At 40.9% G+C, this 14,632-nt stretch overlaps 1 protein-coding gene across 5 annotated transcripts in view; it reads left to right on the forward strand.

Annotated features, from left to right (window-relative positions):
• LOC133657403 (sorbin and SH3 domain-containing protein 1) overlaps nucleotides 1–14,632 on the forward strand; it is a 140,528-nt gene that overhangs the window by 120,633 nt on the left and 5,263 nt on the right. For all 5 annotated transcript variants that reach the window (XM_062058696.1, XM_062058692.1, XM_062058694.1 and 2 more), the window contains 7 exons: nucleotides 446–560; nucleotides 681–806; nucleotides 2,641–2,835; nucleotides 2,981–3,508; nucleotides 4,920–5,015; nucleotides 5,586–5,638; nucleotides 10,242–10,348. In XM_062058696.1, the coding sequence (XP_061914680.1) occupies nucleotides 446–560; nucleotides 681–806; nucleotides 2,641–2,835; nucleotides 2,981–3,508; nucleotides 4,920–5,015; nucleotides 5,586–5,638; nucleotides 10,242–10,348 (1,220 nt within the window). The remainder of the gene's footprint in view (nucleotides 1–445; nucleotides 561–680; nucleotides 807–2,640; nucleotides 2,836–2,980; nucleotides 3,509–4,919; nucleotides 5,016–5,585; nucleotides 5,639–10,241; nucleotides 10,349–14,632) is intronic.

Raw genomic sequence — 14,632 nt, forward strand, 5'->3', positions numbered from 1 at the left:
TGTTGAAATTGTAACTAACATTTATACTGTTGTTGATAATATTCATTTTTGTTTCACTACTTTTGGTTTGTTCTGTGTCGTGTTTGTGTCTCCTCTCAATTGCTCTGTTTATTGCAGTTCTGAGTGTTGCTGGGTCGGGTTTGGTTTTGGAATTGGATTGCATTGTTATGGTATTGCTGTGTATTGTTTTGTTGGATTGATTAATTTAAAAAAAAAAAAAAAAATTTTTTATAAATAATAAAAATAAAAATAAATCGATTTTTTAAAAGTGAGAATCGATTCTGAATCGCACAACGTGAGAATCGCGATTCAAACTCGAATTGATTTTTTCCCACACCCCTACCTACTTATATTAGATTTAGACTTTTTTAGAATCAATGGTGTTTAAATGTTTTTGTAAAATGTCATTTCTAACTTAATATAGTAATGTTCTTTCATGTTTTAGGGAATTGCCGTTTCAAAAGGGAGACATTGTGTACATCATTCGACAGGTGGATCAGAACTGGTATGAAGGCGAACATCATGGAAGAGTTGGGATTTTCCCTCGAAGCTACGTTGAGGTACTCCTTCTGAATAACAAACCATTTAGTTGTGTGTTTTAGATATATTTTATCTGATCATTACTGTGATCCAACAAGTGTTTAGTTAAATGTGGTGTGTGTGTGTGTGTCCCTGCACAGCTCCTGCCCCCTACAGAGAAAGCGCACCCTAAGAAAAGTGTGCCAGTGCAGGTGTTGGAATACGGAGATGCCATGGCTCGCTTCAACTTCGCAGGCGACACGGTGGTAGAGATGTCCTTCAGAAAGGTAAAATAAACATGAAGAAGCACTTAATTAATTTTTTATTGTGCGAATGATGGCAAGGTCAAACATTTGCATCAATTATATACATAATTTTAAAGGAAATTGCATTACGAATATCGAAAGGTTGATGCATTTAAAACAGGCTTGTGCAAAATGTTGAATATACAAATTTCTTTATGGCCTAGTAATATTTATGAACAACTTATTTTTGTTGGTCCTCTTTAACGTATTGCAAGGGTGGTTCTGGACCTGCTCCATGTCTAAAGTACCTTTACATAACTTCTGTTGGGATTTGGCACTATATGAATAATATTGACTTGAAACGAGAGGAAGAATTTGTCACGTTTAACAAAGATGTTGGCTTAAATAGTAAAATACTTAAACACTAAAGGTAAACACAAACTCTCTCCATTTCGAATACTTGGATAAAGTAAAGTATTCTGGGAAATGAAGTATTTTTCCACCATTTTTTTATCATTTGAAAGTAATAATACCTCAAATTTAATGATCCTAAAATAATACCTCAAATTTAATTATATATATATATATATATATATATATATATATATATATATATATATATATATATATATATATATATATATATGTATATATATATATATATATATATATATATATATATATATATATATATATATATATGTGTATATGTATATATATGTATGTATATATATATATATACATACATATATATATATATATAAATGTGAGTGTATGTATGTATGTATGTATATATATATATAAAATATGTCTCATTTTGTCTTATTCAGAATTTTACACAAGCCTGATTTATAGTACGTCCATTCCTACCATTAGCAGGGGGTTACCTGCGCAGATGGCGGAGTAAACAATTGATTTGATTAGAAAAAAGATGTGATTTATATTCTGTTGCTTTGATTTATCGTTTAACTAGTTAACTAATAAAAATTGATACAATCTGGGCCACGTGGAGTGCCTGGAGCGTCGCAAACATAATTTCTGCACGGCAGTTGCAATAGAGCACACATGTGAGCGGTGGTGTGTCTGTGAGTGCTGTCATCTATGTGGCGGTGAATGCTTTTGTTTGGTTTTTTTTGCTAAAAAGCGCAGTTCAATTGTTAATAATGTACATTCATTGGGGAAAAAAAGAATGAAGGTTTATGGCAAGCAGAACACTCATTGTTTATTTCAAGTATTTTCCCTAAAATATGCATTTAAGCTATCAAGTGTGTTTTATCAGATTAATCGAACAAACTAATTGATAGATTACGCGATTACTCAAATAATCGATAGCTGCAACCCGAGCTGACACTAACACATAGCTGGAGACGTTTGTATTGTTCAAGCATAAATAAAGACACCACTGTTATATTTTCAGTGAGAAATACTTCATGTATGTGTTCTGTTCACATGCACATTTTATGTTCTATTACTACCTACTTATAAACTATTATCAGCTTAGAGTAAGAAGTGTTTTTGCAATACAACTGCCTATTTTGTGAGAAATAAATAAATGGTAAATGGGTTATACATGTAAAGCGCTTTTCTACCTTAAAGTACACAAAGCGCTTTGACACTATTTCCACATTCACCCATTCACACACACATTTACATTCACACACTGATGGCAAGGGTGAAGTGTCTTGCTCAAGGACACAACGGACATGACAAAGTTGGTAGAAGGTGGGGATTGAACCAGGAACCCTCAGGTTGCTGGCACGGCCACTCTCCCAACCGTGCCACGCCGCCCCGTTTTAATCAATTAAAAAGTGCTCAGTTGTGGGTGCTGTGTCAGGTGTCCATGTTATAATGTGTTAATTGTCCCAAATGTGTGCAGGGGGAGAGGATCACGCTGATTCGTAGAGTTGATGAGAACTGGTACGAAGGAAAAATCTCAGGCACCAACCGCCAGGGCATCTTCCCCGTCACCTATGTCGAAGTGCACAAACGACCACGTGTCAAAAATGGTTTGGATTACCCCGACCCTCCTGTCTGCTCCTCGCCACAGCGCAGCACCAATGCGTCCCCTCAGGTAAGAACCAACATGGCTTCCGTACAAGTCCGGTCTTACCCATGTTCACTTCATCATTTACTTTTTCCTTTTCATTCTTTTATCAAGTCAAATGATCTCATCTTTCTTTTCAATTTCTTCCTCTCACTCCCTTCCCTATAAAAAGTTGTATCGTAATCGCCTGACCACTTCGCCCTTGCCCCTCCCTCGCTCCCCCTGCCGCTCCGTGTCACCCGAAGTCCACGCTGTCTCCTCTGAGTGGATCTCACTGACCGTGGGAGGTGGAAGCCCACCTGCAGCCCCAACTCCTCCATTGCCACCGCTGCCCACAGTGTCATACCGTTGCGGCGAGTACCTGCCCCCACCTTTCTCTGCCAGCCCCGTGCCTCCCATCGTCGGCAGTCCTTACTGCATCTCTCCCATGGCCTCCCCCACTGCCTCACCTCTGCCCCCACCGTACCCGCCCAGGCCCAACTCCGCCACTCCTTTCCTCACTTTCACCCCTCCTCAGGGGGGGGACTTTCTGCTTTCCCCACCCTCACCACACCTGTCACGCAGCATGAGCCCCAGTGGCGGGCCGGTGCTGGAAGGCTGGCTTAGGGCGGAGAAGGAGTTGACAGAGGGGGAAGGCACAGAGGGGGATGGGGGCACTAGCCGCGCTGCCCATGGAAACAGACAAAATAGTCCTGCAGAGGTACCTTCTGCATGGTGTGCCGTGATGTAGCTCCGGATTGCTCTGGAACCTTGTGCCCCTTGAAAGGGTGTTTGATGATGACGTGAGGCTAACGTGTGTGTGGAAGACATGTCTAACATCATGATTTACACTACTGGCATAGATTAGAAGCCTGGGTTGTGTTCCAAATCGCACAATGCAACACGCCCCAAACGGTAAGTAAGAAGAAGAAGCAAATAAATACATTAGTACCTCTACTTATGATCTTATTTGGTTCTGTGACTGAGCTCAAAACACTTCTCAAATCAACGTGTCCCATTGAAATGAATTGAAAATGTATTATTTGGGGCTTGCCCCACCTAAAACATCTCAATTGTACATGTAACATGCCTTTTAAAAAGAAAAACTGAACTTTTAGATAAGAAATATGATATAAAAAAATACAATAGAATGTAGTACAAACAACTATGATACTTGTATGAAGTAATGTAATAAGGCACAGCAATTTACCTTTGAGAGTGTACTTCTACAGTCTCTCCTTCCAGCTGCTTCTCCGTCAAACACACCATCAGCAGCTTCTCCATATTTTCATGCATAAATGTCTGCCGTTCAGAAATTATTTTAACGTTCTTGGCTGGCGTTAGACTCATTCTGCTTCAGTATGGTGCAGAATAGAAGTGCTACGCTCGATTTTAGCTCGATACACGCTCTGTCATGCTTTTGATGATTTATTTTTTAATTCAATTAATATTATCCACTTATTCTTCTCAGCACATTTACACTCGCTGGCATCCTTCCCACGTTTGGAAGAACAAAGGTCAATCTCTCGCTATAAGCTAATGCTAGCGAGTAAGGGCACATCTTACAGGGTTCACTGTGACATTTGCTACACCAATTAATGGCAGGGATGTTTGTAACTGGAATTTTTGCTTGCGACTTAAAGCATAACAATTAGCCGAGAGAAAGCTTTTATCTTCAAACACTCTTAAATTGGAGCGCTCTTAAGTTGAGGTACCACTGCATTGCAATCCTCGCTTCTGGTAAGCGTGTAATGACAGTCATGGATTTGGGATAGCACTAGCCTGTCAAAATTTGCACCCTTAGGAAGTAAGTAACAGTGTAAATGTGTGAAAGAGGGCGATTTGGAACACTGCCCTGGTCTTGGTGAACAAGGACGCAAATGTGCATGTTGTGTGCAACTAACACACAAGTGTTAATGGAGACTTCAAAACTGGTACATGTGTTTCTCATCGAAAGTTGATTGCATTATTTGGTTGGATAAACAATTCATGCTTCATGATTCATTTGCCTATTATTATTGGATGTAATTAATGGATGAATAGTAATAGCAGGTGGATAAAGGACATGGTGCGATCTCCTGAGAGTTTAATAATGAAGAGTGCACACTAAGGTGAGGTCCTTTGTCTTGCAGCTTGTGCGGAATGACATTGATCATCACGGACGCAACTCCAGAAGTCCGGTGATGCTCTTCGACATTCATGATAACAACAACGTGAACTCATTTGCGGTAAGTGTGCTTAGCCTTTAATTTGTTTGTGTGTAACTTCACCTTCATCTGTGTTTAACATTTTAACCCGTCGTCTTTAATCACCCACTGTAATGTGTGGAATCATCCTCAATGCTCACATTGTCATCCTGTTTAAAAGTAATATTTGCTACATTTTTAAATTGAGAATATAATCTCAATTCAAATTAATTCATTCAATTCCCTGTCGGTGTACTCATTCTAGTGTCTTGCCTTTCCATGCCTTCCTTCCTGGTCTCCACCATCGTCTCTGGCTTTTAACGGATCACTTCCTTTTTCCTCCTCTCTACTTACTGGGCCTGCCTTCCTGCCTTCCTGCCATAATTCCACCTCCTCACTTTTTTAACCCCTCACTGGGCATATCTACATATACATCTACTGGGACTTTCCTACTACTACTACTACTACTACTACTAGGAGGCAGTATGTAATGAGATCTTGAATATAGCTGAGACCTCAGTGAGGTACTGCGGCACCTTGTCCCGCAGCCCTCACGACGCACTTTGTAGACTGCACCCCCATCCCAGTAAACAATCTCTCATCATTTCCCAGCAACCCCAGTCCCACAGCAGCAGCCCAGAGCCCAACCGTCTCAACTGTGGAATGTAAGTAGAAGCTATAGCAGCGTGCACACTTAACTTTCATGTCCACACTATATGAACATAATTATTGGGACACTTATCCATTGCTCCAAATTTCACCACATCACGTGTCAAACATGGTGGAGGTTGTTATTCCGTGGTTCTGTGTGGCTTCTAATGGTGACAAGCTCACTGGCATAAGCAATTAGATTTAGGTCTATACCGGTGCGTCTCAGTTATGTTCCATCATGCCCCCATAGGAAGAAGGAAACATTCTCAATCGCAACTATCAATACTATCATTTCTCTATAAAATTGTTATAAGTACACCTCTGCATGACCTTTTATCCTTATTAACACTGTACTAGGCTTGTATGGTATACCTGTATTAGTATAGTACCGCGATACTAATGAATCATCATCATCATCGGCGGTCACTCGTACGAGTATGACGATCCTCCTGGTAGGGGTGTATCTCTTTATGGAGGATGCCTGTGCGTGACTTTGTTTAACATGGGGAGACTGGTGCACAGACAGTCACCACACGATCCTTGACAGAATCGGGTCAGGGTCCAGTGGCATGGAGTCCAAGACGACTGGGGACCCTTTTCTGCTGCAGCCTTCTTCCAGCAACGCAGCCATTGTGGTAGTTCTTAAATATACTGTCTTCCGCCTGCTTCGCCGTTGAGGTCTTCACCGTATCCCTGGCTAGGGGGCAGTCAGGTACTAGGCCTTTGCCAAGGGCTACCTGGGGTAACAGTAGTAAAGGGGTTAACTTCCTAGTGCCCCAAGACCCCATAGAGGAGCCTCCACTGTCGGATGCACTTTAACGTCATGCCCAGGACATTAATGAATCATATACGGTACTATACCGCCTCTGAAAAGTACCGGTCCGCCACCCATCACCCCCTCCAACAAGTAGATTATTAATTCCTTTTCTACCACATGTCCTTAAAGGCCTACTGAAATGCGATTTTCTTATTTAAACGGGGATAGCAAGTCCATTCTATGTGTCATACTTGATCATTTCGCGATATTGCCATATTTTTGCTGAAAGGATTTAGTAGAGAACATCGACGATAAAGTTTGCAACTTTTGGTCGCTGATAAAAAAGCCTTGCCTGTACCGGAAGTAGCGTGACGTCACAGGTTGTGGAGCTCCTCACATCTGCACATTGTTTACAATCATGGCCACCAGCAGCGAGAGCGATTCGGACCGAGAAAGCGACAATTTCCCCATTAATTTGAGCGAGGATGAAAGATTTTTTTTTAGAGAGCATTAATTTGTCCATTCTTAACATGTACAAGACACATAAGAACTGAAATTACATTTTCGGAACAATCCCGCTAATCTCTCACGTACCCCGCAGCAATGGTTCCATCAGGGCAGCCAGGCTCCCCCGAACCTCTTTTCTTTGAGGAGTCCTCAGGGGAGTGTTTTCACGTCCTCGATGGAAAGGACTGAGAGGCACATGATTGTCAACGGGACCGCCAACGGATCAGCCACTTAGGGCGCTCCTTTGTGGATGAGGAAAGTGAGAGTGAAGGACTAGAGGGCAGTGGAAGCGATTCAGATAGGGAAGATGCTGTGAGAGGCGGGTAGGACCTGATATTCAGCTGGGAATGACTAAAACAGTAAATAAACACAAGGCATATATATATACTCTATTAGCCACAACACAACCAGGCTTATATTTAATATGCCACAAATTAATCCCGCATAACAAACACCTCCCCCCTCCCGTCCATATAACCCGCCAATACAAATCAAACACCCGCACAACACACTCAATCCCACAGCCCAAAGTACCGTTCACCTCCGCAAAGTTCATACAGCACATATGTTTCCCCAAAGTCCCCAAAGTTACGTACGTGACAAGCACATAGCGGCACGCACGTACAGGCAAGCGATCAAATGTTTGGAAGCCGCAGCTGCGTACTCACGGTACCGCGTATCCAACTCAAAGTCCTCCTGGTAAGAGTCTCTGTTGTCCCAGTTCTCCACAGGCCAATGGTAAAGCTTGACTGTCATCTTTCGGGAATGTAAACAATGAAACACCGGCTATGTTTTTGTGTTGCTGCAGCCGGCCGCTAATACACCGCTTCCCACCTACAGCTTTCTTCTTTGCTGTCTCCATTGTTCATTAAACAAATTGCAAAAGATTCACCAACACAGATGTCCAGAATACTGTGGAATTTTGCGATGAAAACAGACGACTTAATAGCTGGCCACAATGCTGTCCCAATATGTCCGCACAATCCGTGACGTCACGCGCAAACGTCATCATACCGAGACGTTTTCAGCAGAATATTTCGCGGGAAATTTAAAATTGCACTTTACTAATCTAACCCGGCTGTATTGGCATGTGTTGCAATGTTAAGATTTCATTATTGATATATAAACTATCAGACTGTGTGGTCGTAGTAGTGGGTTTCAGTAGGCCTTTAATAATGTTGACAAAATAATAGAATGATAAATGACACAATAGGTTACTGCATACGTCAGCAGCTAAATTAGGAACCTTTGTTTGCTTACTTACTAATAAAAGACAAGTTGTCTTGTATGTTCACTATTTTATTTAAGGACAAACTTGCAATAAGAAACATGTGTTTCAAGTATCGTAAGATTTTTTGTTAAAATAAAGCCAATAAATGCAATTTTTGTGGTCCCCTTTATTTAGAAAAGTACCGAAAAGTGTCGAAATAATGTTGGTATTGGTATCGGGACAACACTACACTGTACAAAACAAAAAAGAAAAACATTTAGATCAACTTACTACAAAGAATAACTTAATAGCGTTGTTTTTTTACTCTGTGACAGAAAATATTTCAAAGTGCATCAATTTCCTAAAATTCCCCCCAAAAAATTTTAGATATAAGTGGTACAAAATGGATGGATGGATATATAAAAGAGATTATTTTTGTACGTTTAAAACAATTCCTTGTGGGCTACATAACGTGTAATAATAGCTCTATGGTCCAAATGTTGCATAGATTATGTTTTACAGACCATCTTCAAGTCGCTTTCTGACCGTCTCTTCAGGATGTCTTATTTATGTGCCTCCCCTTTGACTGTGTCCTCTCCCCATCAGCCATGTTGTAATTTTGGGCACTTCCACTGACAGATCGACTGACTGATACTTCGTATTAGAAATAGCAAGAGCGAAGGATTCATGTGCATATACGAGCCAGTCTGCCCCACAACAAGAGGATGGAGAAAAAGAAGGAACTTATTGACTACAACGCCAGAATACAATGGCGGACTCACTCAAAGCTCTTCGGGTAAAACTTAACCATATATCAGATATTCGCTGACGTCACTAATGGGACAAACGTCGCAAATGGGGCAGAGTCCAAACAACTTGTTTGGAGAAAGTATGAAGGAAGGCAAGATTTTTTTATAAATATATCCATCCCATCCATCCATTTTCTACCGCTTATTCCCTTCGGGGTCGCCGTAGCCCATCTCAGCTACAATCGGGCGGAAGGCGGGGTATACCCTGGACAAGTCGCCACCTCATCACAGGGCCAACACAAATAGACAGACAATATTCACACTCACATTCACACACTAGGGCCAATTTAGTGTTCCCAATCAACCTATCCCCAGGTCTTTGGAGGTGGGAGGAAGCCGGAGTACCCGGAGGGAACCCACACAGTCACAGAGAGAACATGCAAACACCACACAGAAAGATCCCGAGCCCGGGATTGAACTCACGACTACTCAGGACCTTCGTATTGTGAGGCAGACGCACTAACCCCTCTGCCATCTTGATTTAAAAAATGTTAAACTCATACAGATCTCAAATACACAAAACAGGTATCATTAGGTAATAAAAGTTAGTTTTGCATTATAGGTCCTCTTTAAGCTGGTGGGCACAATCACAGTGAACCAGGACTTGATGACCAAGTTTTACAGTATTTCAAATCCATTGTAGTTATGTATCAAACAAAATCCCTCCAAAAAACATTTGTTATTCCCCAAATATTTCTGGACTCAACCCATTTGAAAAGATGATAGAAATATGTTATATGTTTGCTACATATACTGTACACAACAGCCCCCATTTTAAAACTAAAAAAAGAACACACATACGGTTCATAAATATTTGTATATTGTGTTTATCGCCAATGGTCTTTTTTTTTTTAAGTGAACCTTTTTAGTTCATCCCAAAAGTGTTTGATGGGGTTAAGGTCATGGCTATTACATTTACAGTATATGGACCTTGCTTTGTGAACTGGGGATCTTACTCAGTCTTCTCTTGTAAATGTGGAAGTGTAGAATCGTTCTGTGTTTTAGACTTTATGACAAGACTCTTGATGTCTAAGAATTAGTATTTGGGGTGTTACCCGTCATCAGTTCAAACTATTGACAGTACAGTTGTATTCAATTGAGACATGGCTTTGGATGCCAGGGAAGCAGGTTCAATGACCATTTTCAGTCACCATTTGACTTCCAAAGGGCGCCCAAAATGCTCTTTAGCAAAGGACTGCACCTTCTCTACCCCACTCTTTAAAGCAGATGATGTACAAAATCAGAAACATAAAATACAGTATGTATGTTCTAAAATATTTGTCTTTACGTGCTGTTATCAGTCGTTGACCAGCGTCTCTTTTCCTCTGCTCCAGTTTCCAGGCTCTGTATAGTTACGCACCGCAAAATGAAGATGAGCTGGCGCTTCAGGAGGGAGATCTCGTCAGCGTCATGGAGAAGTGTGATGACGGCTGGTTTGTCGGTATGTCTTCACATTCCTTAAAGCTTCCATCACCCTGACTGTGTCTCATACAGTACGTCCATATAGGGTTTCTGCACAATGACGTCTGCACCTTCGAAATATGCAAGCTCAGGGTTCTGACTCATCACTGTCATTTTGCTACATACAGGGCCGGCCCCTGGCATAAGCACTCCCCTGTTCCCGTACCCCCGCTATTTTTGATCATGATCACTACCCGATCGGTACTGAAAGACCTGATCGGTCCATGCATGTGCAAAGACAATGTCACTTCCTGTCAACTTGTTTTACGGCAGTTAAGTTTGTGCACGTCGTCATGGTCATGGTTTTCTTTTTTTTAAATCTCTCTTTCAATAACAATGTCATAAAAGAGATTGCTTACAAAAAAGCTAAACAAAGTGTAGCATCTCCGGCTGAATTACTGTTAGACTCTTTTGCAATGATGATCCATTCCTTTATTGAGACCTCCTTATAAATGGAAACACCGTAAGAACAATAATAAAAACAATATACATTTAAACATGTGTTCCAAAAAATAAAATAAATCTTTCTGTAGGTATTCATCTGTATTATATAATCAAATCTATATTAATACTTTTACTTTATTTTAAATTGTACACAGATATGTTTCTACATGCACATACTGTACACACTCAAAACCCACACAATATAACCATTTTACCATTTAAGTCTCCTTAGAGAGTGCAGTACATAATACTATTTTAAATGACCAAATAAAAGGGACAAGCGGTAGAAAATGGATGGATGTATTAATTACTTAAGAAGTAAACACACACATCCTTTACATTTAGCACACATATGAACATTCTTTATGTCTAAAACCTGTGGCTTCATGACAACATTTAACGACTGTACACTTGTCATAACATAAGTTGATCCTTGTATAGTTGTGCAAGTGTGTGTAGCGTTTTAGCATATGCTGGATTTTTTACTTTTACATTATCATTCCATACACTTTCATCGCAATATTTAAAAACAATTCCCTCCTCGGTGGCTCCACAGCCGTGTCCTAAACACTTAATATGTTTCCATCCTCTGGCTTCAATCATGCATTAAACATTAACTGGTGGTGCTTCATAAATTTGGACCAGGCAGCACAGGTAGCCTACAAAACCCAAAACCAGTAAAGTGGTCACGTTGTGTAAATTGTAAATGAAAACAGAATACAATGATTTGCAAATCCTTTTCAACTTATATTCAATTGAATAGACTGCAAAGACAAGATATTTAATGTTCGAACTGAGAAACTTAATTATTTTTTTTGCAAATAATCATTAACTTAAAGGCCTACTGAAATGATTTTTTTTTATTTAAATGGAAATAGCAGATCCATTCTATGTGTCATACTTGATCATTTCGCGATATTGCCATATTTTTGCTGAAAGGATTTAGTAGAGAAAATCGACGATAAAGTTCGCAACTTTTGCTCCCTGATAAAAAAAAGCCTTGCCTGTACCGGAAGTAGCGTGACGTCACAGGAGCTAGGATTCCTCACAATTCCCCATTGTTTACAATGGAGCGAGAGAGATTCGGACCGAGAAAGTGATGATTACCCCATTAATTTGAGCGAGGATGAAAGATTCGTAGATGAGGAACGTTACAGTGAAGGACTTGAGAGGCAGTGATGGACGTATCTTTTTTCGCTCTGACCGTAACTTAGGTACAAGCTGGCTCATTGGATTCCACACTCTCCTTTTTCTATTTTGGATCACGGATTTGTATTTTAAACCACCTCGGATACTATATCCTCTTGAAAATGAGAGTCGAGAACGCGAAATGGACATTCAGTGCCATTTATCTCCACGACAATACATCGGCGAAATGCTTTAGCTACGAGCTAACGTGATAGCATCGTGCTTTAACTGCATATAGAAACAAAAAAAATAAACCCCTGACTGGAAGGATGGATAGAAAATCAACAATACTATTAAACCATGGACATGTAAATACACGGTTAATGCTTTCCAGGCTGGCGAAGGTTAACAATGCTGTGCTAACGACGCCATTGAAGCTAACTTAGCAGCCGGACCGCACAGAGCTATGCTAAAAACATTAGCTCTCCACCTACGCCAGCCAGCCCTCATTTGCTCATCAACACCCGTGCTCACCTGCGTTCCAGCGATCGGCAGAAGGACGAAGGACTTCACCCGATGCGTTTGGCGGCTAGCGCGGCTAGCGCTGCTAGCGCGGCTAGCGCGGCTAGCGCTCCAACAAAGTCCTCCTGGTTGTGTTGCTGTAGTCCGCTGCTAATACACCGATCCCACCTACAGCTGTCTTCTTTGCAGCCTTCATTGTTCATTAAACAAATTGCAAAAGATGTCCAGAATACTGTGGAATTATGAAATGAAAACAGAGCTTTTTGTATAGGATTCTACGGGGTACCATAACTTCCGTTACTCTGACTTCGTCACGCGCATACGTCATCATACCGCGACGTTTCAGCCGGATATTTCCCGGGAAATTTTAAATGTCACTTTATAAGTTAACCCGGCCGTATTGGCATGTGTTGCAATGTTAAGATTTCATCATTGATATATAAACTATCAGACTGCGTGGTCGGTAGTAGTGGGTTTCAGTAGGCCTTTAAAATGTAATGGCAGCAACACGTAGCAAAAAAGTTGGCACAGGTGAATTTTTACCACTGTGTTACATGGCCTTTCCTTTTAACAACACTCAGTAAACGTTTGGGAACTGAGGAGACCAATTTTTGAAGCTTTTCAGGTGGAATTCTTTCCCATAACTTGCTTGATGTACAGCTTAAGTTGTTCAACAGTCCGGGGTCTCCGTTGGGGTAGTTTAGGCTTCATATTGCGCCACACATTTTCAATGGAAGACAGGTCTGGACTACAGGCAGGCCAGTCTAGTACCCAAACTCTTTTACTACGAAGCCACGCTATTGTAAAACACATGCAGAATGTGACTTGGCATTGTCTTGCTGAAATAAGCAGGGGCGTCCATGAAAAAGACGATGCTTGGATGGCAACATATGTTGCTCCAAAACCTGTATGTACCGATCAGCATTAATTTTGCTTTCACAGATGTGTAAGTTACCCATGCCTTGGGCACTAATACACCCCCATACCAGCACAGATGCTGGCTTTTCAACTTTGCGCCTATAACAATCCGGATGTTTTTTTTCCTCTTTGGTCCGGAGGACACGACGTCCGCAGTTTCCAAAAAACAATTTGAAATGGGGACTCGTCAGACCACAGAACACTTTGCATCAGTCCATCTTAGATGAGCTCGGGCCCAGAGAAGCCGGCGCCGTTTCTGGGTGTTGTTGACAAATGGCTTTCGCTTTGCTTAGTAGAGTTTTAACTTGCACTTACAGATGTAGCAACCAACTGTAGTTACTGACTCGTCAGACCACAGAACACTTTGCATCAGTCCATCTTAGATGAGCTCGGGCCCAGAGAAGCCGGTGCCGTTTCTGGGTGTTGTTGACAAATGGCTTTCGCTTTGCTTAGTAGAGTTTTTACTTGCACTTACAGATGTAGCAACCAACTAAAGTTACTGAAAGTGGTTTTCTGAAGTGTTCCTGAGCCTATGTGGTGATATCCTTTACACACTGATGTCGGTTTTTGATGCAGTACCGCCTGAGGGATTGAAGGTCACGTTGGTTTTCGTCCTTGTTGCTTACGTGCAGTGATTTCTCCAGATTATCTGAACCTTTTGATGATATTACGGACCGTAGATGGTGAACTCCCTAAATTCCTTGCAATAGCTCGTTGAGAAATGTTGTTCTTAAACTGTTGGACAATTTGCTCACGCATTTGCTCACAAAGTGGTGACCCTCGCCCCATCCTTGTTTGTGAATGACTGAGCATTTCATGGAAGCTGCTTTTATACCCAATCATGGCACCCACCTGTTCCCATTTAGCCTGTTCACCTGTGGGATGTTCCAAATAAGTCTTTGATGAGCATTCCTCAAATTGCTCAGTCTTTTTTGCCACTTGTGCCAACTTTTTTGAAACATGTTGCAGGCATCAAATTCCAAATGAGCTAATATTTGCAAATAATAACAAAGTTTACCAGTTCAAACGTTAAGTTTCTTGTCTTTGCAGTCTATTCAATTAAATGTAGGCTGAAAAGGATTTCCAAATCATTGCATTCTGTTTTTATTTACGATTAACACAACATGCCAACTTCACTGGTTTTGGGTTTTGTACTTTAGTTCCGTTTGTAGTTACATTATAGCTCTCTCAAAGGTCGAAACATTTAAAAGCAAGACTGAAGTTTATGCATGTTTTAAATAAGTTACGTTAA

Source organism: Entelurus aequoreus, linkage group LG09 (assembly GCF_033978785.1).
Source record: "Entelurus aequoreus isolate RoL-2023_Sb linkage group LG09, RoL_Eaeq_v1.1, whole genome shotgun sequence".
NCBI classification, from domain to species: domain Eukaryota; kingdom Metazoa; phylum Chordata; class Actinopteri; order Syngnathiformes; family Syngnathidae; genus Entelurus; species Entelurus aequoreus.